The sequence below is a fragment of the Aspergillus candidus genome, assembly GCF_002847045.1.
Source record: "Aspergillus candidus strain CBS 102.13 unplaced genomic scaffold BDW47scaffold_12, whole genome shotgun sequence".
Lineage (NCBI taxonomy): Eukaryota > Fungi > Ascomycota > Eurotiomycetes > Eurotiales > Aspergillaceae > Aspergillus > Aspergillus candidus.
In genome coordinates, this window is record NW_020194017.1 from 42,094 (window position 1) to 63,176 (window position 21,083).

The 21,083-nt window shown below is 51.0% G+C and overlaps 6 protein-coding genes across 6 annotated transcripts; 4 read left to right on the forward strand and 2 right to left on the reverse strand.

Annotated features, from left to right (window-relative positions):
• Positions 1-2,145: 2,145 nt before the first annotated feature.
• Positions 2,146-3,369, forward strand: BDW47DRAFT_10367 (Zn(II)2Cys6 transcription factor domain-containing protein). Its single transcript, XM_024812129.1, has 3 exons — positions 2,146-2,306; positions 2,536-2,691; positions 2,913-3,369. The coding sequence occupies exons 2-3, from the start codon at positions 2,539-2,541 to the stop codon at positions 3,264-3,266; spliced, it is 507 nt and encodes a 168-aa protein (XP_024673585.1). The 5' UTR covers positions 2,146-2,306; positions 2,536-2,538; the 3' UTR covers positions 3,267-3,369.
• Positions 3,370-4,561: 1,192 nt separating this feature from the next.
• Positions 4,562-7,469, forward strand: BDW47DRAFT_130754 (Zn(II)2Cys6 transcription factor; the record flags this gene model as incomplete). Its single annotated transcript, XM_024817159.1, has 4 exons — positions 4,562-5,898; positions 5,962-6,396; positions 6,466-7,360; positions 7,425-7,469. The coding sequence occupies exons 1-4, from the start codon at positions 4,961-4,963 to the stop codon at positions 7,467-7,469; spliced, it is 2,313 nt and encodes a 770-aa protein (XP_024673586.1). The 5' UTR covers positions 4,562-4,960.
• A 512-nt stretch (positions 7,470-7,981) lies between these two features.
• Positions 7,982-8,490, reverse strand: BDW47DRAFT_124266 (uncharacterized protein; the record flags this gene model as incomplete). Its single annotated transcript, XM_024816222.1, has 4 exons — positions 7,982-8,105; positions 8,173-8,191; positions 8,251-8,291; positions 8,390-8,490. The coding sequence occupies 4 exons, from the start codon at positions 8,488-8,490 to the stop codon at positions 7,982-7,984; spliced, it is 285 nt and encodes a 94-aa protein (XP_024673587.1).
• A 2,619-nt stretch (positions 8,491-11,109) lies between these two features.
• On the reverse strand, positions 11,110-14,662 carry BDW47DRAFT_130756 (putative DNA damage repair protein Mus42; the record flags this gene model as incomplete). Its single annotated transcript, XM_024817160.1, has 2 exons — positions 14,577-14,662; positions 11,110-14,504 (listed from the first exon to the last, which is right to left on the reverse strand). The coding sequence occupies exons 1-2, from the start codon at positions 14,629-14,631 to the stop codon at positions 11,110-11,112; spliced, it is 3,450 nt and encodes a 1,149-aa protein (XP_024673588.1). The 5' UTR covers positions 14,632-14,662.
• A 297-nt stretch (positions 14,663-14,959) lies between these two features.
• Positions 14,960-17,016, forward strand: BDW47DRAFT_102740 (FKBP-type peptidyl-prolyl cis-trans isomerase). Its single transcript, XM_024811921.1, has 4 exons — positions 14,960-15,207; positions 15,280-15,711; positions 15,768-16,437; positions 16,507-17,016. The coding sequence occupies exons 1-4, from the start codon at positions 15,118-15,120 to the stop codon at positions 16,710-16,712; spliced, it is 1,398 nt and encodes a 465-aa protein (XP_024673589.1). The 5' UTR covers positions 14,960-15,117; the 3' UTR covers positions 16,713-17,016.
• Positions 17,017-17,393: 377 nt separating this feature from the next.
• On the forward strand, positions 17,394-20,203 carry BDW47DRAFT_130758 (serine/threonine-protein kinase; the record flags this gene model as incomplete). Its single annotated transcript, XM_024817161.1, has 4 exons — positions 17,394-17,520; positions 17,573-19,341; positions 19,401-19,463; positions 19,520-20,203. 4 exons carry the CDS (start codon positions 17,394-17,396, stop codon positions 20,201-20,203), a joined length of 2,643 nt encoding a protein of 880 aa, XP_024673590.1.
• Between the last annotated feature and the right edge of the window lie 880 nt (positions 20,204-21,083).

The window sequence follows — 21,083 nt, forward strand, 5'->3', positions numbered from 1 at the left end:
ATCATTTACCATGGCTTCATGATTCAACAGCCTGGGTCCTACTACTAGTAGGAGATTGGCAACACCTGGTTGAGTCGACCCGATGGTTCATCGCATCTCTCATCCAAGTACCGCTCTAAGGGATATCAGACGGGGTGATGATGGTGATTGGGCACGTACGATAGTGCTGACAACTGTGGCTGACAATCATAATCAAAGCATTGCGTAAAAAGGATGAAACAGATGTGGATTTCCTTGACCAGGCCAAGGTTGAGAGTATGAAGAAGAAAGATGGGGAGAGCGAGAGCGTGAGGTGATTGGGGATGATGGCCCAAAGGGGTTTAGCGGATCCCCACGTGAGAGATATCTCTTGGCGCCAGTCGGCTGTCAGTCAGGCGACCATTTACTCCGTACGGATAACACATTCTTTGGAAGACGTTAAGATATTAAGCTAACACTTGATGAAAACCCGATCAGATCTGGTTCGATCTGCAATTGGCTTTCCCTCAGAATGGGCACCCAGATCATGCCCTCCCTTGGTCCAGATCGTGTTTTGACGTCGATTTCCACTGAATGAGATTGGTTGGTACCGCTGTCAATCAAAGCTTGTCCCAGTGTCAAACAGGCTAGATCCTCTCTGGTTCCAGCTCAAAGTCTTTCCTCGAGTGTTTGTTATCATCAAGGGAGATGAATGCTAACGGAATGTCTGACAGCAATTGAGGAATGCAAGGGAATCCACCTGCCGGACCCATCAAGCTAAGGGTGACGCGCCATCGGTCATTCCGCAATGGGGGGCGTTTTCACAACCTATCAAAAACCCCGGAAGCTATATCCGCAGCGACCCTGGCTTTATATTCGCCCAGGGCAGCCATTTCGCCAGTGGACACTGAGGGGGATCTTGTGGCCGAATCAACCAACCGCCAGCTCGGTATTAATTTAGCAAGAGCAAAAACAGGGAACTAATCAAGGCAGAACCAGACAAGAGATGGCACGCAAGGTGGTCTCTCTCTCTCTCTTCCCTCTGGCGGGTAACACGGGTCAACTTCAAAAAGTTGGGCTGGCTACTCGAGGCCAACGGAGTTTCACTAAACGGGTGGGTTAGAAGGAATATATACTATAATATAGTCGAATAACAGGGGAAAACAAGAAAGACAAAAGAAAGAAGATAAGAAAAAAGGGAAACCAGGAAAAAAAGAGAGAAAAAACAAGGGGAAAAGAAGATGAAAGAAGGAGAAGCTCGGCATGATAGACGTGGAAATTCTGGTACAGACAGATAGGATGAAACGAAACCCTTGGAAGGCCTGCCTCTTCCCAGGGCTCAGGGTGCACAGCAATCGTTCAAACTGATGATGAACAGCAACCACGTCAATGAGTCGACACGTGGGAAAAAGAAGGTTTATGATCTGACGCAAGCAGCCTCCATAGCTATAGTTGTCCACGGATCTAAACTATGGTACCTTCGATCCAACACTGGTACGACAGGCGCCAAACTCTCATAACTCCCATCTTGTACTGGCATACATACATATCGCCACGGGCTCAAAAGCTGTCATGTGGGCACCAGGAAGAATGGTTTGGCATTGCTGGGATGAAGTTAAAAGCAACCAGGACTATTCCGTACAGCTTACAGGGTCGGTCATTTACAGTGATTTACATTGGGCCAGCAAAAGAGGGCAAATCCACTTTGGGCTGCTCTAAATTCTTGCGTTCGCCACTCCCACGCTTGCACGGATTTCCCTTGACCAAATAGCGAGGTCGAGATTTTTGGACCCGAATCCATTTCTCCAGGACGCTCAAAGCTACTTTACTTTCTCTTTACTTTCACTCTTTCTCTTTCTACCACGCGCTTTTCTAGTCGTCCCTGGAAACCGTCCGATCATTTAGCTTATCTTTGGAACGGACCGTAGGTGTCGTTTTTGCACTTTTCTGCTTGTAATAGTCTTTTTTTCCCCTTCCTTGTTTCGTTTTTTTAGTTTGAACTGTCTCATTTTGCTTTTATTTTTACTGTACACTGCCTATCCCCATTTTTCTCTTATCATTTCCATTTTTATTGTAATTTCAATTTTCTTTTCTCTTTTTTTTCCCACTTTTTTGGCTAAGAAAGAGCATACTTTAACTTTTTTTTTGCTGTCATCTTCCGTTCGCGATTTTTAGACGACCCTTCTCGCCACAGTTTTCCTTGCTGGCGCCAATCTGCCTACCCACCCACTTCTGACGCTTACTTCCCCCTCCCCCCTTCCTTTGGCTTTCTGGGGTTCGATGGCAAACCCAACATCAGTCGCGCGCGAACCAGCTGTCACCCGAAAGTCTGGCCGGCTCGTGTTAGTGTAAGTGCACGCGGTCTGTCATCGTCCAGATTCTTCCCTCCCAGGCATGGTCTGTTTGGATCCTCTAGGGTAGATGCGACTCCTCCTACGAAGTATGCTCTTAAAAATACCGACCCGGAATCCCCTTGGAACTGGTTCTCGTGCTTCGCACTAGTCTCTGAATTCCTTCGGTTTCTTATCCTGACATGATCCTCTCCCTCGACCCATCACCCTAACATACTCTCCCTAGACCATGGCCCAGCAAGGGTCATCCCGATCATTTCGCCCCATTGCCCCCCGGGCACTAGCAGAGAGCCCGGTCCCAGGACCCCCCATTGATGAACCTAACAACAAAATAAAGAGGGCGTCGACTGCATGTACCGAATGTAAACGTCGTCGGACGAAGGTACGTCTTCTTGTCCCGGGGACATCTCGCTTCGGGAAGTGGCCTTAGCGAGACCTGCGGATACCCTCAATTCCCGTGCCGGAGTGTGCCCCGCGTAGGCACCTGCTTCCCCTCCCCTCCACCTGTCGTTGAGCCAAGAGCGCAGAGATACCCACCCACGCAGAGAGATACCTTGAGGAAACACCATATCCTTTTCTGACCATATTATTCTGGCATTATAGTGCAGCGCTGACACTACCGGCACTCCATGCACAGAATGTGCCCTACACAACCGGGAGTGTATCATTGACGAGTTTGCCGACAAACGACGCAAGGTCGCGGCCCGGCGGGCCCACGAAGATCTCAAATATTACCGTGGGTTTTTGGAACAACTACTCGCCGCGATTCGATACGGCAATTTGTCGACGGTTGATTCGATCGTCGATGTTATCCGGTCGGGGGCATCTCAGGAGGAGATCCATGCCACGGTCAGCCAATTCGCTGGTGAACGTCTCAAGGAGCCAGATCAGTTGCCCGCTTCCCATCCGACCAGGGTTGATGGTGATGCGTCCTCATTGACGCCGGACGGCATCTGATTGGATGTTTCTTGGCTGCCTTGAGGGAGCGCAGCCTAGCTATTGAATGCAACCTTGGGCCCCTTCTATCATACAAATGAGCGACCGATTCACACCATGCCGTAATCGAGCCGGGCTTGTGGGGTTGGTGGTAACAGGTCAGACGAAGTACTTTGGCAGAGGGGCTCCGTCATGAGCGAGGCATAGCTATCTAAACATCACATGACATGCCTTGGTCACTGGTAGACTGCAAACAATGTGCGAGTGGCAGGAGACAGGAAAAGTTATTGAAAAAGCCCCCTCACCCCCCAAAAAAGAAACGAAAAAGAGAGGGAGAGAGAGAGAGAGAGAGAGAGAACAAGTCACCACGCCTTCAACATCATCATTATTCTTTTGTACCCTGCCGTTTTCTTATCTTCTCCTACAATGCAATGCTCTAGTTGTCGTCATCCTCTAAGTGATGATGAACAACATCGATACCAGGTCCTGGAGACTGGCAATCGTCCGGTTGATAGAGCAGCCTGATTGAAAGCCGACGAGACTGGCCAAATTACTTTACTTTACTACAAGACCGTTCCTCCCTGTTCGCGGTAGCCGGTATCCTATCTACCGGTACAATTCTGGATGATGAAGGGCTTCTGCGCCAGATGATTGCTCGACTAACTCAGGCGGTTGACGGCCAAGTGGACTCCTGTCTTTTCTTGCCATGTGCTTATAATATCAACTGGCCAGTAGTCATATCCGGTCGACCCCGTCCTACGTCTCTTCGTTGTGTTTCGTCGTTTGACACGGTCAATCATCCAATATGGGAGACATTTAAATACCGGAGGTCCATGCTCGACTCGCAATCCCCATAGAAGACCAGGGTCAACTGCCGGAATGTTCAGATCACCTCATTTAGCCCACCCTGCCTTACATTACGGTTCCGTCAGCGTACTTTGTGGATCCGATATCCCATCAGTGGCAACGGAGTGATCCTGTGATTACAGCTTTGGAGACATTCTCTTGTCGGTGCGTTGGGTTGGCTTAGGATTCACCGGGATATCTGACCGTTAAATGCCTCCGAGTACCTTGGATGTCTTATAAACAAGCCGGAGAATAAAATTGATGCCTCTCGGCGATCGTCGTATCTTTAGGGGTTGCTAAAGAAACTCTATCAATGACCAAGACGGGCAAGGGAGGGAACAACTTGTCATCTCTTGTCACTGTGCAAGGTTGAAGTTGCAAAACATGAACCAAGCACATTGTATAAAGCATGTATAAAGTGCATTACGGATCTGATGACTAATTTATGCATTGACGTCAATCCTCCATGTAGAAATTCCACTTCAAGACTTCAATCCATCAAACTCCACCTCTCTCGCAGCCTTGTTTCCATTGATCTTCACTTGTACCCCTCAACTAGTCTGTCGTGATAACCGTGTCCCTTAGTCCTAATTGCATGACGGTCCTCGACCCTGCAGGATCCCTTCCTGTTCCTTGCGACTGACGGCGGGAAGTCTCATATACTCGCTTCGCCCCAAGTTTCTCCCCCTCTGGGTCAAGGTGGAGTCATCAACCCCGCACTGCGCGACTCAACCCATCTCCGCGGAAAGTTCGAAAATCTATCATCCCTTGCTGTTGATTACGGGACCCTTTGCCAATACGAGGGAAGTCAGGGGCACTACCTCTGGCAGCAATCAGGCCTCGATACAGCCCATCTCGGCGCTGATCTCATGGAAACTGCAACGCTGGTGACCAATGTGGAGACACGGCGGTCACCAGCATATGACAATCAATCGGGTGGAAGCCAGCGGACAAGGAAGAGGAAGGCATCCGAGTCGTCCTCGCCCACGACCACGGACAGCAACTACAACAGATCTAATGGCCCACGGCAGAAGATCACACGGGCCTGTGACCAATGTAAGGAGAAAAAGACCCGGTGTACCGGGACACTGCCCTGCGTGAGATGTACCAGGTTGTCGCTCTCCTGCAAATACAATGCTGCTTATTCACGGGGTCTCCCCCCGGTGCCCTTGCCACTGCCCCCCTCTGAAACAGACGTATCACATCCGAGCAGCAAGCATGCTCCTTTAACGGGCCAAGCTAGTCGGAACCCTGTTTCCCAGCAATCTCCTCGGAGACCTCGTGGGGGCGCCGTGAGCTCGCGCCAAGATCGTCAAAAGAAAGATCTTGGCGCTGTCACGCGAAACTCTCCGGATCCCATCGCTACCGATTTCGAGGGCAACTATCTGGGGCCGGCGTCGGGAGTGTCGTTTCTCAACCGGGTATGGCGTCGGTTGCGTCAGGACGAAATGCGCGCGTTTCCCAACCAGTGCGACACTGAGGCTAGCTCGAAGAATACGTCTGTGTTCATGTTTGGTGACAAACCCTATGATGCCTATCACGAGACGGGGTTTACTCTGCCCTCTTACGAAAAGGCGCTGAATCTTGTAGAGGTCTATTTCGACTATTCTATCGTCACATACCGCTTCCTGCATCGAGGAAGCGTGGAAGACTGGCTCAGACAGGTCTACGAACTCAATATCTCCTCCACGAATCTACCAACGGGTCCGATGCTGGCTCGGACGGCAATCGTTCTCATGGTCTTTGCGGTCAGTACGATGTACGAGGAGCTAGAACCGGGAAGTCGGAGGGACCCTTGGGACCGGAGGTAAGGGTGCTTTCTACGACTCCACCCTCACCTTTTACCATAGCAATTGACCAAACGTCCTAGCGAACGATGGTATGCAGCGTCCAAGCACATGTCTGCCATGGAGTCTGGTCCTCCGAGATTGGAAACGGTTCAGGCACGATTAGGCCAATGTCTCTATCTCCTGGGCTCGTCCCGTGCCAACGAATGCTGGTATGTCTTTGGTACGGCGCTGCAGCTGGTGACAGCATTGGGTCTGCATCGAAAGTGTCTGGCCAGGTCTTCGAAGAGAGGGACTACTTACCTGGAGCAGGAGCTTCGCAAACGTATTTTCTGGAGTGCATACACATTAGATAAGTACCTGAGCGTCATGTTCGGAAGACCTCGATTGCTACATGACGAGGACATCGACCAGAAGCTACCGGATGAGGTGAGCGATGATGACTTGCTGCAAGAGAATTTTGAAAGAAGAACAGGGTCGCCGGATTGTATGATGATCGCCTCTGTGCTTCATTTCCGGTTGGTCTCCACTGCACTCTCTGTCTTCCCCCCTCCCTCTGTGGTCGATACTGAGCTATTTGAAACCAGACTAGGCCGGATTTTAGGTGATATTTCTCGACAAGTCTACTCGCTCAGTCCGCACTGTCGCGACCCGCCTTTAGAAATGGCAGCCCGACTCACCGCTGAACTCGAGAAGTGGAAAGAGACAACACCGCCTCTGTTCAACAGCGTATGCCCCACGAGTCTCATCCCGCCTCTTTGCCGACAAAGTCAAGTCCTTCAGATGGCATACTTTCACGCGATGATCCACGTCACCCGATCATTCCTGTTGAACAATTTCACCGATCTCACGCGGCGGCCATCCGTTCCAGACCCCATGGTAGCGACCCACGTTCGCAAATGTATCGATGCGGCTGAAAATGTCCTGAGCTTGGTTGACAGCCTGGCGAAGCAAGGTGCCTTCATCCAGTCATTCTGGTTCACTCATTATGTCTGTTTCTGCGCCATTACCGTAGTGTACATATACACCATCCAGCAGCATCGGCTGTTTTCTGCCCTAGGCGACTCCTCCCCAGGAAACACCGAAGTGACCAGTCGGTCACTGTCCCTATTCGCCGTCGGTGAAACCTGCCAGCAGCACCTTGCAGAAGCCACCAGGGAGAACTGTCCTAGTCGTCGCTACAGCATTATCCTGGAAGAGCTGCGGCTCGAAGTACACAGGCAACTGGGGCCCGGGCTACTACCACCGCACTCTGGAGTGACTTCGGGACCTTCTGACACCCGCCAGAAGTCCACTGTCACGCAGGAAACAGCTGCTCTACCTCGTACGGATCCGACATTTTTGCTGGACCCAGGCTCTTTGGACTACGCAGACAGCTTGCAGCCGCCGGGCCTCGAGGGGAGCTTGTTCGAGCCATTAGAAGACCCGGGGTTTCTTGAAAATCTGGACGGGTCGATCTGGTGGACTCAGTTGGACTCTTGGGTGAGATATCTCATTCCCATTTTGACAGAGTGTGCTGGATATATGCTAATTACCTGGTTGTAAGGCTTTCATGAATCTGCAAAATGACCCTTCCATGATGCCGTTTTGATATGTAGTCTCCCACCTCTCATTCAAGGCTACATTTTGGATTTTATAATACCCTTTAGAACTTAGAATTACTTTTCGAAATAGCTAACAAATCTCACTCCTTGTGATGATTTGAGCTCTTGTTGGGATGAAAATACTCTGTGTAAGGAATAGCATCCATTTCTTTTCCTTCTTTCCTTCCTTCCCCCTTCCCGCTTTGGCTCTTTCCCCTGTGTTCTTTTTTTATTCTTATAATGGTGATTGTTTTAACCGTTATCGATACAGGTTCATATTCCGTCTCAAGTTCGAGACTAATCGAGGCACATCCCAGGAGTGCTTTCTGCACATGGTCATATCATGACTACGCAATTTTGAGCAGAGAACAGACATATAATAGAAGAATGCATTCATCAATTTCATAGCAGGTGCAAATCCAAAGACGAGGTTGAAGTCACTATCGATATTCTCCGGTCTTCATCTGAACAGGGGTAGTTGTTGAAACTCCCTGTCCTACTTCTCAATCACAATAGGAAATTACAGTGGATTTCCAAGAAAAAAGCTCTTCTCATCCCCGGCGGCCAGGGCAATCCATGGTAATGTCAAAAAGACGAGGGCTCCCGCAGATTGTTCCATCTCCAGCGCCGCTTTGTTTCGTGCACTGAAAGCAGGTTAAGTCAGTACAATCTGCCTTGGATATAGACATAAGCAAAAGTCATCAAAATTACGCTTCCGGTTCTGCAATGGCTACAGGGTACAGTATTAGCCGGTGGCTCTTGAATGATTGAGTTCTCACTAAAACTTACCGGTTTGTGCCTGCCACCTTGCAGTCACCTCCATTACACGTCTGCACACGATGGTTAGATGCGTGGAAAACTTTGGGACATTGAGCTTGATTGATGGAAATGATGACTTACGCCGCATACTAACCATCCTTTTGGGCACTTCCACGCTGCAGCGTTGTTCTCGTTAACTTCAGCGGCCGGGGCTGCCATTACGACGACTGCGCTGGCCATGAAAGCGAGGAGGATGTTGGTGAGTTGCATTTTGCAAGAGAATGGAGGTTTGTTCTAAAGATGATTTGAAATTGGAGTTTCAAGAGCTGGTTGTTTTGATGGAGAAGAGTCAAGTGCGGCTTGGATCCCAACCAGATCGGAAGGGGAAAAGAGGGTTCTTATAGGTCTCTCGCTGGCCAACATACACTCTTGTCATCTATATCGAGAAGAACTTACAGGAGGCCATGTCTGATGGTATGCATCCTAGCTGTGTGAATCGACACTGTGAGATGGGGCTTTCCTGTCGATACTCTCCGGTTGAGCCTTTTTTTTCGGTTCCTATCCTCTTCTTCAGCTCGTTCTACAGCATCATGTGGACGAAACCTGAATCATTGACCCGCACGATGAGGCTCTGCTATCGCTGTCACCTCGTCACCAATAATGACTTCTCTAGACAGTAAAGCAGGTCTCGCGATTTTGAAAGCTACCTGAGCATGGTGATACAGCGCTGAGTGAGTGTCGGGTTGTGGCTGCTACAGGTGATTATGAGGCTTGGCTGTGTGTAAAGTTGTCGAAGTGACACTTTCTAGCCGCTCATTGTTCAAGGCAGGCAGTTTGTGAAGAACAGACGGGGCATTATTCTGTGATTTGGTATAGCGCGGGCTTGGGGCCATTGTCCGCGTCAAAGAAATATCCGGCATGTCCATGGATATACTGAATCAGAAGGTCAGGATTCACATGGCGGGATTGGAATCGTGTCTGTGGTGGAATATAGGTGGTCCGATTCGGCTCATATTCCGTTTGCATGATCAGTCTCTTGAACTGTGGTTACTTGGTAAGAATCAGCCTCTCAGACCTGTTCATTTGCACTGTTACATCCGGGTAGGTACAGATCGTCGGATTATCTCACTATGTCCCCTGGAGCGATCGTTGTGTTGAAGACTTGTATATGTCCCTCTATAGAAGGAGAGGCGACTCGATATGCTTACATTATTAAACCCTGGTCTAAGGAGGATATACTAGACAGTATAAAACAACTCTTATCAAGAATGTACTGATATGACTTCCATTTTTCCGGTGCTACGGGAGAAGCCAATATGATGATGGTAATTCAGAAGACTGCGCTTTCAGGAACACAACTACCACAACTACCCCTCCAAGACATCCGATTCGACCTCTACATAAGGTCACCAACACTGTGGTTAGCCGCAACGTACTGACCCGCAGTCTTAGGTAAAGTAGGTATTCTGCAGCTGCCAACGGTTGATCGACTATCATCTTTTGGACCATCTTGGCAAGACCATCCACTAACCCTAGGTGATCAACCTGAACTGAATTTGATACATGACGCCTGCAGTCAGGCAGCGATGCGCAAGGCTTGCCTGACTTATAATGATGAATTCTCTCTCAGACGCACCTGGGGCTCAAGCAGATGCGGGATATCACATATGTCTTGTGTACATGCGCTGCACAATCTCGCGCGTTATTGGTGTATATCTCACTCACTGGTGTGTCTTTGGACTAGGCTACATGCTGATGCAGACTTGGTCCGGTCTGAAATCATGACCGGTATACCCCTCACGATACAGGACTAGCGGCCGCATGCCTATCTCTCGCATTGGCCATATCCCGTCCCTGATTGCATTGTCAGCCGATGTGTTTGGATATCTGGGGATCAGCATCTCGCTGGCGTCTTGCTGAGAGTCTCCAGGCCGTAATGGGTGTTTAGGTGGTAGGGAGAGAGTGCAGTATACCCTGTCAATTCATGTGCGAGAGTTTGACTAGGGATTATCTAGGTCCGCGAAAGTGATATACATGCCCTGTCTGATATGGCTTATCACAGTACCTGGACCAAAATTATATCATTTTCCATGATTTCTAGGGTCGAGGCTAACCGCAGAACTGTACGCTGCATGCGTATCACAGTATCAATTTAATACTATAGTGATATCGAAGTTTCTAGGAGACTTGGACGCCGGGTAGTATCTACCATTTTTGCTACGGTGTAATCGGGCTTCTAGGTTTTGAGGTTAATATTATTGGTTTTCAACGTACTATCGTCTGCACATATGTCTATAAGAAAGGGTTCGATCAAGACGTACCGATGTGTTGAGAACATATTTCACCTCGTAGATGATAGTATCGAGTAAGCTCACCATATGTATATACATGTCGAAGATCATACATCTAGGATTGTTATGGATATATATTAACAACCTAGCTTTGCTGGGAAGAAACTAGCGACGAAACGAACCGGCTGTGCATTGTGGGAGGATCGATGAAAACGGTTAAGAATATTAATAAGTTTGATGGTTCTTAAAGTTATGAAAAGGTGCGAATAGTTGCAAAACATAGAGAGTCAAAACAACAATTTATGTGGGAGATTTTCATCGCAAGTCAGTTGACATGTTGCCTGATTGCATGTCCTACTATTTGATATATATCACAATCTAACATGCGAGGATGTAGCATTCTAGCGGAAGAGAGGCTTTCTGAGGGAAGAGCACCATCTATGCTATTGAGTGTTATTCTTTTGCGTGCCATGATCTTGATAGTAATGGATCACTATATTCATGAATTCTATGTGATATAGGTCATAATGACTGTCTGGATTAAATACCATGTACACGCTATGCCATAACCATCATGATATATAAGAGAAAAGATATATCAAGAGAAGTCTACAGGAGGTAACCCCCGTTCTTCCACCCCCTCCGCAACACTCCGCTGCAAAGACCGCACCGCCTCGTCCCACGAAAGACCATTCGGAGACCCGCGCTCTCCACCAGCCCCCGTCGGACGACTATCCTCAACAAGCCACATAAGCCACTTCGTGACGGACACCGCCTTGTCCAGATCTCTCTCGTCCACCACCACACGCTTCACATAGTACGCAAGGGCCTCGACATCTTCTTCGAAGGGCCCTTCTTCCGCAAACGCAGCGTGCCAAGACCCGATTGCGTCGCGCAGATCAGACAGCCTGGATAACTTCTGCGATGTGAACGTTGGCCGTTCCGGTAGGGGAGGAAGTCGGAGTCGTCTTTCTTGGGCGGGTGCAGGCGGTGCGCCAAAAGGGCGAGTTTGTTGGCCCGTGGTGCGCTGCGTAGCGCTGCCTGGGCGTGATCGTGTGCGCGCTCGTCTATGTTCTTCGAGGACCTCGCGCCGGATGTCTTCTGGGAGGGCGGCGAGGAATTCGGGCGATACTTCGTCGGCTGGGTCGGGGAGGGGAGATGGTTCGCCTCGCTCTTCGCTGAGGGTGGGGGTTGTGGGGCGTGGGAAGAGGAAGTTCGCTTGTCGGAGGGTCGTGGAGCCGGTTGATTTGGTGCTGGGTCGACCGCGTTTCTTCTTTGGTGGACTTGTGGGCTTTTTGAAGCGGAGTGGGTTGGGAGGTGCGGGGACCGTTGCGGGTGATGTAGGTGCTGCGGGTGCAGGTGCAGCCTGAGGGTCTGAGGGGCCTTGCTGGTTGTAGTAGCCTAGAACTTCGGCCCTCACGTCTTCGGGTAGGGCAGCGAGGGTTTCTGGATCGAGCTGAGACTGGGGTGGAAGCTCAGCTGCAACTGGCGGTTGATTTCGACGAGGCGGAGGGCAGGGTGAAGTCGACCGGCCTCTCCGAGAAGCCTGCTTTCCTTGTGCAACGAGCTTGGACCGTATATCGTTCGGGAGCTCCGCTACGACCTGCGGATCGGTTTGAGATGGCATGATGAATTGGGTGCCTGATATATTCAAAGGCTTCTGGTTGCTATCGTTGAGCGACGGCCCGTAGTTGACCGTATCCGTTTCCTCCTTGCGTGGGCTCTCCAGGTCGTCCGGGTCATGGGCTTGCTGGGCCCTTTTACGCGCAGGGGAGGCCTTGAAATTGAGCTGTTTCTGGCTGGCCTCAATGCTTCCCCCCGTTGCAGGTTTCAGAGGCTCTAGCTTGGTCATCTGTACTCCGATGCCTCTCAAGTCGCCCGGTGAGATTGCGAAACTCTTGAGCATCGAGACGGCCTCTTTCCCAAGGACATCGGTGGAATTAGATGGCACTCCCAGCAGGACACTCTTGTTGAATGTATCACACTTTCCGTGCCCTAGATGTTTGACGGGTTCTAATGGCGCATCCGCTGACCGTCGCATGACTTTGAGAGTGAGCTGCTTCCCTTTGACCAGGTTTTCGACGAGTCGTCGGTGTAGCTCTTCACATAAGGAGCGCACAAAATCTTCGGCCTGGGTCTGATTGACGAAACGGATGCCCCAGTTGACCTCCGCCGAGACGGATTTCCTCATCACTTCGTTGCCAACTTCAGTTCTATCAATCCCACGGGCATATTCCCAGATCTTAGCCCCTGTTTTGGGTCCCAGGGCAGAAGTGAGTCTTTCTTTTGACTGGTCCCTGACGTCTTTGACGAATTTTATACCAAGCTCTTCCAACTTTGCCCCGAGACTGTAGCCCACGCCTGGCAAATCCTGGACTGTGAGGTTTCCAATAAAGTCGAGCACCATATCCGGCTTGAGTTGAAATTGGCCAGCCGGTTTGGCTTTTCGCAATGCAACCTTTGCCTGAAGGATGTTGCCTCCAATACCCATAGAGACGGAGCACCCGGCCTCCAATTTGACAGCGTGTCTAAGACTGTCGGCGATTTCATCCGCCTTGGCTTGCTCTCTGTAGATGGAGCCTTCGGACACGCCTCTCCCATCGGAGCCCCCGGCCTCCAGACACTGGCCGGTGATATCGACCAACGCTTCGTCAATACTGACACTCTGCACGATGCCGTCCACTGAAAGGATGGCGCTGTAAAATTTCCGACTAGCATCCTCATATGCCGGAAAGTCATAGGGCAAGACGTTCAGATCTGGACACGATTGCAGAGCCCCCTTCATCCACATACCATTCTTGACGCCTTTTGCACGCGCGGTATAATTGCAACTGGCGATCTCTGAGCCGCTGCCCGTACCGTGGGCTACGGCGACCGGCTTCCCCTCGAGATCGGGGTGCTTGAGAACGGCAACTGCGGCGAAGAAGCAATCGAAGTCAACGTGCATGATGTACCGCCGCGCCCCAGGGATCTGCCGCCTTCGACTTAGGGGCGACTGGGATTTCTCTTTTGCCGCTAGCTGGAGCTGGGCCTTCAATTCTGCCTTCCACGTTGAGAGGTGGTGAAGACGAGACTCTCTATAGTACTGTTGGATGAACTCTGGATTAACAACGCTGTTGTTCCGCATGCGGGGATCCGAGAGCAGTTGGGCGTTGTACTCCTCCGAAGTCACTTCTGGCGCTGGAGCATGCCGCCGAGAAGGTGAGGACACATTGGTTACAGCCGGGGGCGACTTCAAAGGGCTATGAGTCGCTTCTGGCGCGTGACTAATGGGGACTGGGGTCGTCGCCCGCTCTTCAACAGACTCAGCACCGGACCGAGCTACCTTGTTACTTTCGTTTGGTTCGTCCAGCGAGGTAAAACTGGGGAAATCCCCGTAATCAGACTGGGTCGGCGGATTCACCGGTTGATCGGCGGTAGGACTCATATCAGAGACGCCGGAGCTCGGTTGCCCATATTGAACCTGAGCAGATTCCCTTAGTTGTGATGTGTACCAACTAGAGTTCGTCTGATCGCGGTAACTGGACTGTGGAGTGTTTGACTCGTTCAGGACACGCCCGTTGTCAAATTTCAGCACCTTTTGGGTTTGCCCTTCATCTACTACGCGAAAGGCGTCCCAAGGTAGTAAACGCTTGGCTTTGATGCTCTCCACCACCCACGCCGGCTTCACGATGCGATACCGACGAAATTCCTCCCGCTTCTTCGGGGTCAATGAACTGGCAACAATGTGGGTTGCCGAAGTTTTCCCGTCTAGATACTGAAGAAAACCCCCCCCATGGCTGACTACCATGCGGTGGAGATCCTGCAAGGACGGCTGCGTATACCCGTTGACGTGCACCACGACGCCACGAAATATCGGCAGACAATCTCCAGATGAGGAACGGATCTCGGCGTCGAGGTTCTGCAATTTGATTTTCTTGCGGCGCATGTAGTCGCCGAAGCCACCAAAAGCAGACGCCTCATATTCTTCACCTACCTCATCTTCAAAGACATCTAAAAGTGAGCGTACCGTTGTTAGTCTGTCCGTCGCGTGGTACTACGTCATAAGAATGTAGTTGAACATACGGTTTTCGATACGTTTGCGCACCGAGTTCGATTTTTCGTCAAGGAGGGAGCCCATGGTGGGCGATGTACAGGGGCATGGTTTGAACCCCACGTACTAGAGATAGTTGAAGATGTCGATAATGACAGAGGAAGATGAAGCTATTCTAAGATGATAGAAAGATACGCGGTGGCGGAAACGCGTGACCGAGGCATATCACGTGGGAAGATCTTAGGCGGTGTCGGATGAGGCAGGCGGTGAGGTAGTTATGGGCAGAAGAGGGGAAGAAAAAAAAAAAATCAAAGTCGGCGGCGACTAAACCGCTTTGGGTTCTGCCGTTGATTCTCGCCGTCTCAAAACTTTTTTCTCTTCTTCTTCTTCTTCTTCTTCTTCTTCTGCTTCTCTTGGGACACTTGCGATTCTTCTCTCCTTTGGAACCTTCGCCTGTCTGATTTTATCTCTACATATTCTATTCTCTCTATTCCTTACTTTCTTTGTCCCCATTCCCCTCAATTCCTCTTTCCTTTCCCCTTTTATAGACCATCGTTAGAGCTATATCTCATCATGTCTGGAACTCAACCCGTGGCTCTCTACGCCCTGCGCGTGCCTCCTGGAGGTGCGCTGATCCCGGCTCTCCCTGAGGTCGCTGCTATGGTAAGTCCTGGATTTCTTTCCGTCCACTCGGCCCTCATGTCGCAAGATGAAATTCTCACACCAATCCGCTAGTTCCGAGTCAACATGGCGGCCATTGACCCCGATGAGACCCCCGAGTTCGAAGATGGCGCCGAGAACCAGCGTCCCCGGGCTACTCTGAAGCTGGTCCGTCCTCCCCCCGGCTTGGACTATGACGAGTCGGATGAGGATGATGAGTCCGATGAGGATTCCGAGGATGATGACGAGGTCAACGGCGGTCCTAGCGACAAGGAGCGCGCCCGTCAGCTCAAGAAGGCTGCCGCCCAGAAGGCTTTGGAGGAGGCGATGGCGGAGGATGACGAAGAGTCGGATGAGGATGAGGATGACGACGACTTTGACCTGAAGGCGGCTATCTCGAAGCTTGTCAAGGGCAAGGGCCCTGCCATGGAGGATGATGAAGATGACGAGTCGGATGAGGGCCTGGACCTGGACGAGATGGTCATCTGCACTCTGGATCCCGAGAGAGTAAGTCCGCCAGAGTTGTTCGAGTTATGGGATTCGGCTAACACGTCTTGCTGCAGAACTTCCAACAGCCCCTCGACATCACCGTGTCCGAGGACGAGCGCGTGTTCTTCAAGGTGACCGGTACCCACACCATCTACCTGACCGGTAACTACGTCATGCCCATGGATGAGCCCCAGGACGAGTCCGATGAGGAGGACGAGGATGACTACGACCTCTCCCCCGATGAGGATGAGCTCGACATGGACCTCATGGACGAGGACGAGGAGAGCGACGACCTGGATGACCTGGAGAACCCGAGAATCACCGAGGTCGACAGTGAGGAGGATGCCCCGAAGCTGGTTGAGGCTAAGGGCAAGGGCAAGGGCAAGCGCGCCGCCGCCGAGGCCGAGAGCCTCGACGATCTCATGGCCAAGGAGGCCGAGGCGTCGAGCAAGAAGCAGCAGAAGAAGGTGAAGAAGAACAACGGTGACGCCGCCCCCGTCGAGCAAAAGAAGGAGGGCAAGGAGGCCAAGAAGGTCCAGTTCGCCAAGAACCTGGAGCAGGGCCCCACCCCGTCCGCCCAGGACAAGAAGCCCGCCGAGAAGTCCACCGGCACCCTGGGTGTCAAGGAGATCAAGGGTGTCAAGATCGATGACAAGAAGCTGGGAAGCGGTGCCGCTGCCAAGAGCGGTAACACCATTGCCATGCGTTACATCGGCAAGCTCGAGGATGGCAAGGTCTTTGACTGTATGTTCTCGGTCCCCTCACCCCTTATGTCGTTTATGAGGAGTTCTCGCTAACGCTTATTCCCCACAGCCAACAAGAAGGGCAAGCCTTTCACCTTCAAGCTGGGTAAGGGTGAGGTCATCAAGGGTTGGGATATCGGTGTCGCCGGCATGGCTGTCGGTGGTGAGCGCCGCATCTCCATCCCCCCCAACCTTGCGTACGGCAAGAAGGCTCTCCCCGGCATCCCCGGCAACTCGAAGTTGATCTTCGATGTCAAGCTGCTGGAGATCAAATAATTGCCTGTTTTTTGAACCTGTACGATGTGCGTCGGCGCACCGCCCCTGACACGCCTCATGGCCGTCAGTGAGGAGGAATTCGCTCTCTTTCATATCAATGTTTTGTGTTTTTTTTTTTCCCAAAAGGAATGGTGTTATAGGGGTTTTGAGTATAGTTAGGTTCTGTTCTGTGATATCCGACTTGTTATCTTCTTGCAGAGTCCCCGATGTGCATGCAGTAGGGATGAGGATATCGCAAGCAATCCACGTCCTGTTGTTGAATAATGGAAAGAGTATCATTTAAATATTACCTATTTATTGCCTCGACCATCGTGTACGTCCCAAGTTTTGGTTGTTGGGTTATGTAAACGACCGCTCTTTCCCTCCGTGGCGATCCAGGTCGCGGTTTCCGTTTGATGAAGAATAACAAACCTCACCTTTACCTGGCCGACTTAGAATTTCCATCTCCTTCATCCTCCCCATGCACAGTACTGGCCATTCTATCCGATTGAGGGCTTCGTCACTCTGGCTCTACTATAATTAAGCATGTGGTAAGCCCAGTATAGTGCCTATCTTTCTGTGGCTCCACGGCAACCTGTCACCATTTGCCGTGAAGAAAGTTGAGGGTCTTCAGATCTGTTATGCTTCCCATTATCGACATAGACTTCTCAGACTATATTTACTGGTTGGGAGAGAACTTCCATGTCGGACACCACGGCCTCGGACTCGTCCAGGGCCCTACGCATCCAGAGGGCCAAGATACGGGCTCGGATCAAGCAAAGAAGCTCCAGGATTCTATCGCTGCTTGGTCTTCGCAGTTCCGCTCAGGGTAAGCGAGTTGGGATAATCCATGGGTCAGATGGGCTGATGCAACTTGGTAGCTACCAAAACAACCATTGCGGCGCCCGAGAGTCCAAAGCCAGGGCACCTCGCTGGCCCTCCGCATCCACTTCACACCCACCCACACACTGGATCAACCGATGGCGCGGAGAACGCTCCACCAGGGGACAGGCGGTGCTGTTCAGGGACACCGCGTGTCTCCTTCGAATTTCCACGGCTCTCAAGGGTGGAAGATCGATCTCGTCTACGGAAGACAGATATTCCAGAGAACGAGAACTCCGGTGATACCGGACTTGGGCGAAGCCAATCCTCCCCAGCGGGTCTGACTGGTATCATTTCACGTACTTTGTCCACCAAATTCGGAAATCCCACCGTGATCCGTCGATCGCGTCTACGCTCACGCCCCAGCCTTCGCACCGTTCACTTTGGGGAAACACGAGATGACCCACTCCGCCAGGGGGATAGTGCCAATGATAGTTCTGTGCCCTCGACTTGCCTCGAAGATAGCACATCTCCGGTGAGCTCGAAGTCGACACCACCAACGTCTACGGAGCCTTCAGATAGGTCGAGCAACAAACAGAGATCATTTCCGTCCAGCCTAGGTGTTGGAACCACACTTGACCCCATTCGGGAAACATCCCGAGCATCGCCATCCGTTCTCACCGTTGAAGCTGCTGCTAACGCAAAGGTGTTTCTGGAGACGTACTTCCATACCCTTTGGTCCGACGGGGATCCACGTTTGCAACGGAGGTATGAGTTGGAACATTATATCTACTCATTCCCCCTCACAACGGAAGAACGAGGGAGGATTTGGAGGAACTGGATTGCGCAAGAGCGAGAATATCTTCGGCAATGTCGGGTCCTTAAGGCCCGTTCTCAATCAGTTCCCCATAACCAAGCTGCGGCGGTGGCTGAGTTCGAAGTCATCAAAGTCTTGGGGAGAGGAAGTTTCGGGGTCGTCCGTCTAGTGAGGGAAAAGGGCTTATATTCTTACGATAATTGTGTCTCTGCCACGAACGAGGTGCGGGTCTCGAGCCCCGAGCCTTCCAGTGAAGGTATCTCCCACAAAGAACGAAGAAAGGTCATGGTAGGAGTGAAAAAGGACGTTTTCGCTATGAAAGCGATTCGAAAGTCGGCGATGATCCGCAATTGTCAAGAAGGGCATCTGAGGGCCGAGAGAGATTTCCTGGTTGCGTCCGCGAAATCTCGCTGGATTGTGCCCTTGATCGCCAGTTTCCAGGACCACAATTATCTGTACCTCATCATGGACTATATGGTTGGCGGAGACTTCCTCGGCTTGTTGATGCGCCGATGTACACTTCCAGAAACTGTCGCGCGCTGGTACATCGCGGAGATGATTCTCTGCGTGGAAGAAGCCCATCGCCTTCGATGGATTCACCGCGACGTCAAGCCGGATAACTTCCTCATCTCAGCCTCGGGGCACCTGAAGATCTCGGATTTCGGATTGGCGTTCGATGGACATTGGGCGCACGACCAAGCGTATTTCACTGAGCATCGTTACTCATTGGTGAAGAGGCTGGGGATCCAAGTTGAGGGGGACACGCAAGATCGAAAAGAAGCCAAAAAGGCAGCCAAGACAGCTTCTAAATCACGACAGAGCTACTCCAATGATGAGATAACATGTCCACCACCGGCTGCTGGTCTCTTGGGATGGCGTGATCGCAATCAGAGACGAAGGCTAGCCAGAAGTGTCGTGGGAACCAGCCAGTACATGGCTCCTGAGGTAGTCCGAGCTGATTTGTACGACGGACGATGTGACTGGTGGAGTGTGGGTATCATCCTCTACGAGGTAGGACCTCCTCTCCCTCCCAGTGACCTTGACAGCAGGTGTCTGACCAAGTCCATTAGTGTCTGTACGGATTCACGCCCTTTGCGTCGGAAGACCGGCAGAAGACTAAGATAAAGATTCATGTTAGTTGTGAATGTACATCTACGAGTGAACTGAGTAGTGGCTGACAATTGGAAAGAAACACTATGAAACGTTGCATTTCCCTCTGCAAAAGAAGACATCAGACAAACGAATCTCTCCGGAAGCAATCGATCTCATCACACGCCTACTCCAGGAAAAGGAGTATCGCCTATCGTCGAGCAAATACAGAGAGAATGACGTCTTGAAGACGGGATTCAACCCCAGGCCCTTCTTCTACAACATCGACCCCCGTAACCGCGACCAAAGGGTCTCCTTCGTATACTCAGACGATGCCACAGATATCAAGGCACACCCTTTCTTTCGTGGAACTCGATGGGACGAAATACACCGTTCAATACCCCCGTTTGTGCCCAAGGTGAGGGGATGGGACGATACCCGATATTTTGACGATTGTAGTCTGTTGGTTGAAGACGATGCTATGTCAGCCGTCTCTGACCTCGATGAACCCGAAGACGAAGCCAATGAAGACGATGTTCAGTGTGAACAGGGTTCTGAAGGGGGTGTGGAGTTGCCAAACCCCAAAAAGAAAGAGGAAAAGAAACGGCCACGAGACAAACTGTTACGGGATAAGGCCGTGGGCCGGAGGGTTCTCGAAATGCGCAAGAACGGCGTCTTTATGGGGTACACATACCGCCGTCCCAAGGCCGTCGCCATGGCTTTCACTCCCGATCGAGGCCGGCCTTACTTCTCTCAAGGTCATCTGTCTGAGCTATACGGGTGATGGCCATACCAGTCATAAAACAGTTTCGGGCATGGTTGCATTTATCCTTCATTCACAATCAGTCAGCTTCCACACATATCGTTGGGTCAAGCACGGCGCACGCTTAAACTGCGCCAACCAGTCTGTCGTTTGGATCTTGATGTATTCTTAATCATACCGCATACACTATAGCATAGCACTTGTTCAAGAGCAATAGATGTTTAATACCACTGCTTGGCAAGGCAATTCGTTCGCACTTGATTGATTCTGCAGTGCATCAGCATCGCTAATATAATACATATTCCATTCTGTCCATCCATCCATAGCTTTCAAAAACGCTCATCAAGTACCTCAATAGAGAGTAGAGAATCCCACGACCCAATCTCAAAAGTATGCCACGTAACCGTTCAAACGGCTGCAGCGCGAGAAAAATCTCAAAGACGGCAGGCAGCAGAAGCAAGGCAAAAAGAGAATGTAAAACCTGCAAAATGAAATCGAATGATAACAAAATGATGCGAACAATCAACCCAATAAAGGGGATAAAAATAAAAGATAGATGGTAGATAAGAAATCGAAATGGAAGAACATATATGCGCCAACGCCAAGTGCTTCTTCGTATTGGCTTATTCCTCCATCCTTTCAAATACCGTCGTTGTGGTTGAACCTTTGTTCGGCATGATCATGATCATTACCATGGGTCCAGGGTCCAGGGTCCAGGTCCGAGGTTCAGCTCGGTTAACGAGAAGATTGGGGATGAATGGGATGGATCATGATAGGATATGTCGAGGGGGAAAAACTCAAAATGATTTGATAGGAGGAGTATGAAGATGAAGAAGAAGAAATGCAATGAATTGTGGAAACGACCAATCCGCCAGCTAACCAACCCGCCAACCCGCCAACC

Coding starts and splice junctions, on each gene's coding strand:
- BDW47DRAFT_10367 (XM_024812129.1), top strand. CDS start 2,539: ATGGCCCAGCAAGGGTCATCCCGATCATTTCGCCCCATTGCCCCCCGG. Junction 2,692..2,912: donor GTAAACGTCGTCGGACGAAG/GTACGTCTTCTT, acceptor CTGGCATTATAG/TGCAGCGCTGACACTACCGG.
- BDW47DRAFT_102740 (XM_024811921.1), top strand. CDS start 15,118: ATGTCTGGAACTCAACCCGTGGCTCTCTACGCCCTGCGCGTGCCTCCT. Junction 15,208..15,279: donor TCCCTGAGGTCGCTGCTATG/GTAAGTCCTGGA, acceptor CCAATCCGCTAG/TTCCGAGTCAACATGGCGGC. Junction 15,712..15,767: donor GCACTCTGGATCCCGAGAGA/GTAAGTCCGCCA, acceptor GTCTTGCTGCAG/AACTTCCAACAGCCCCTCGA.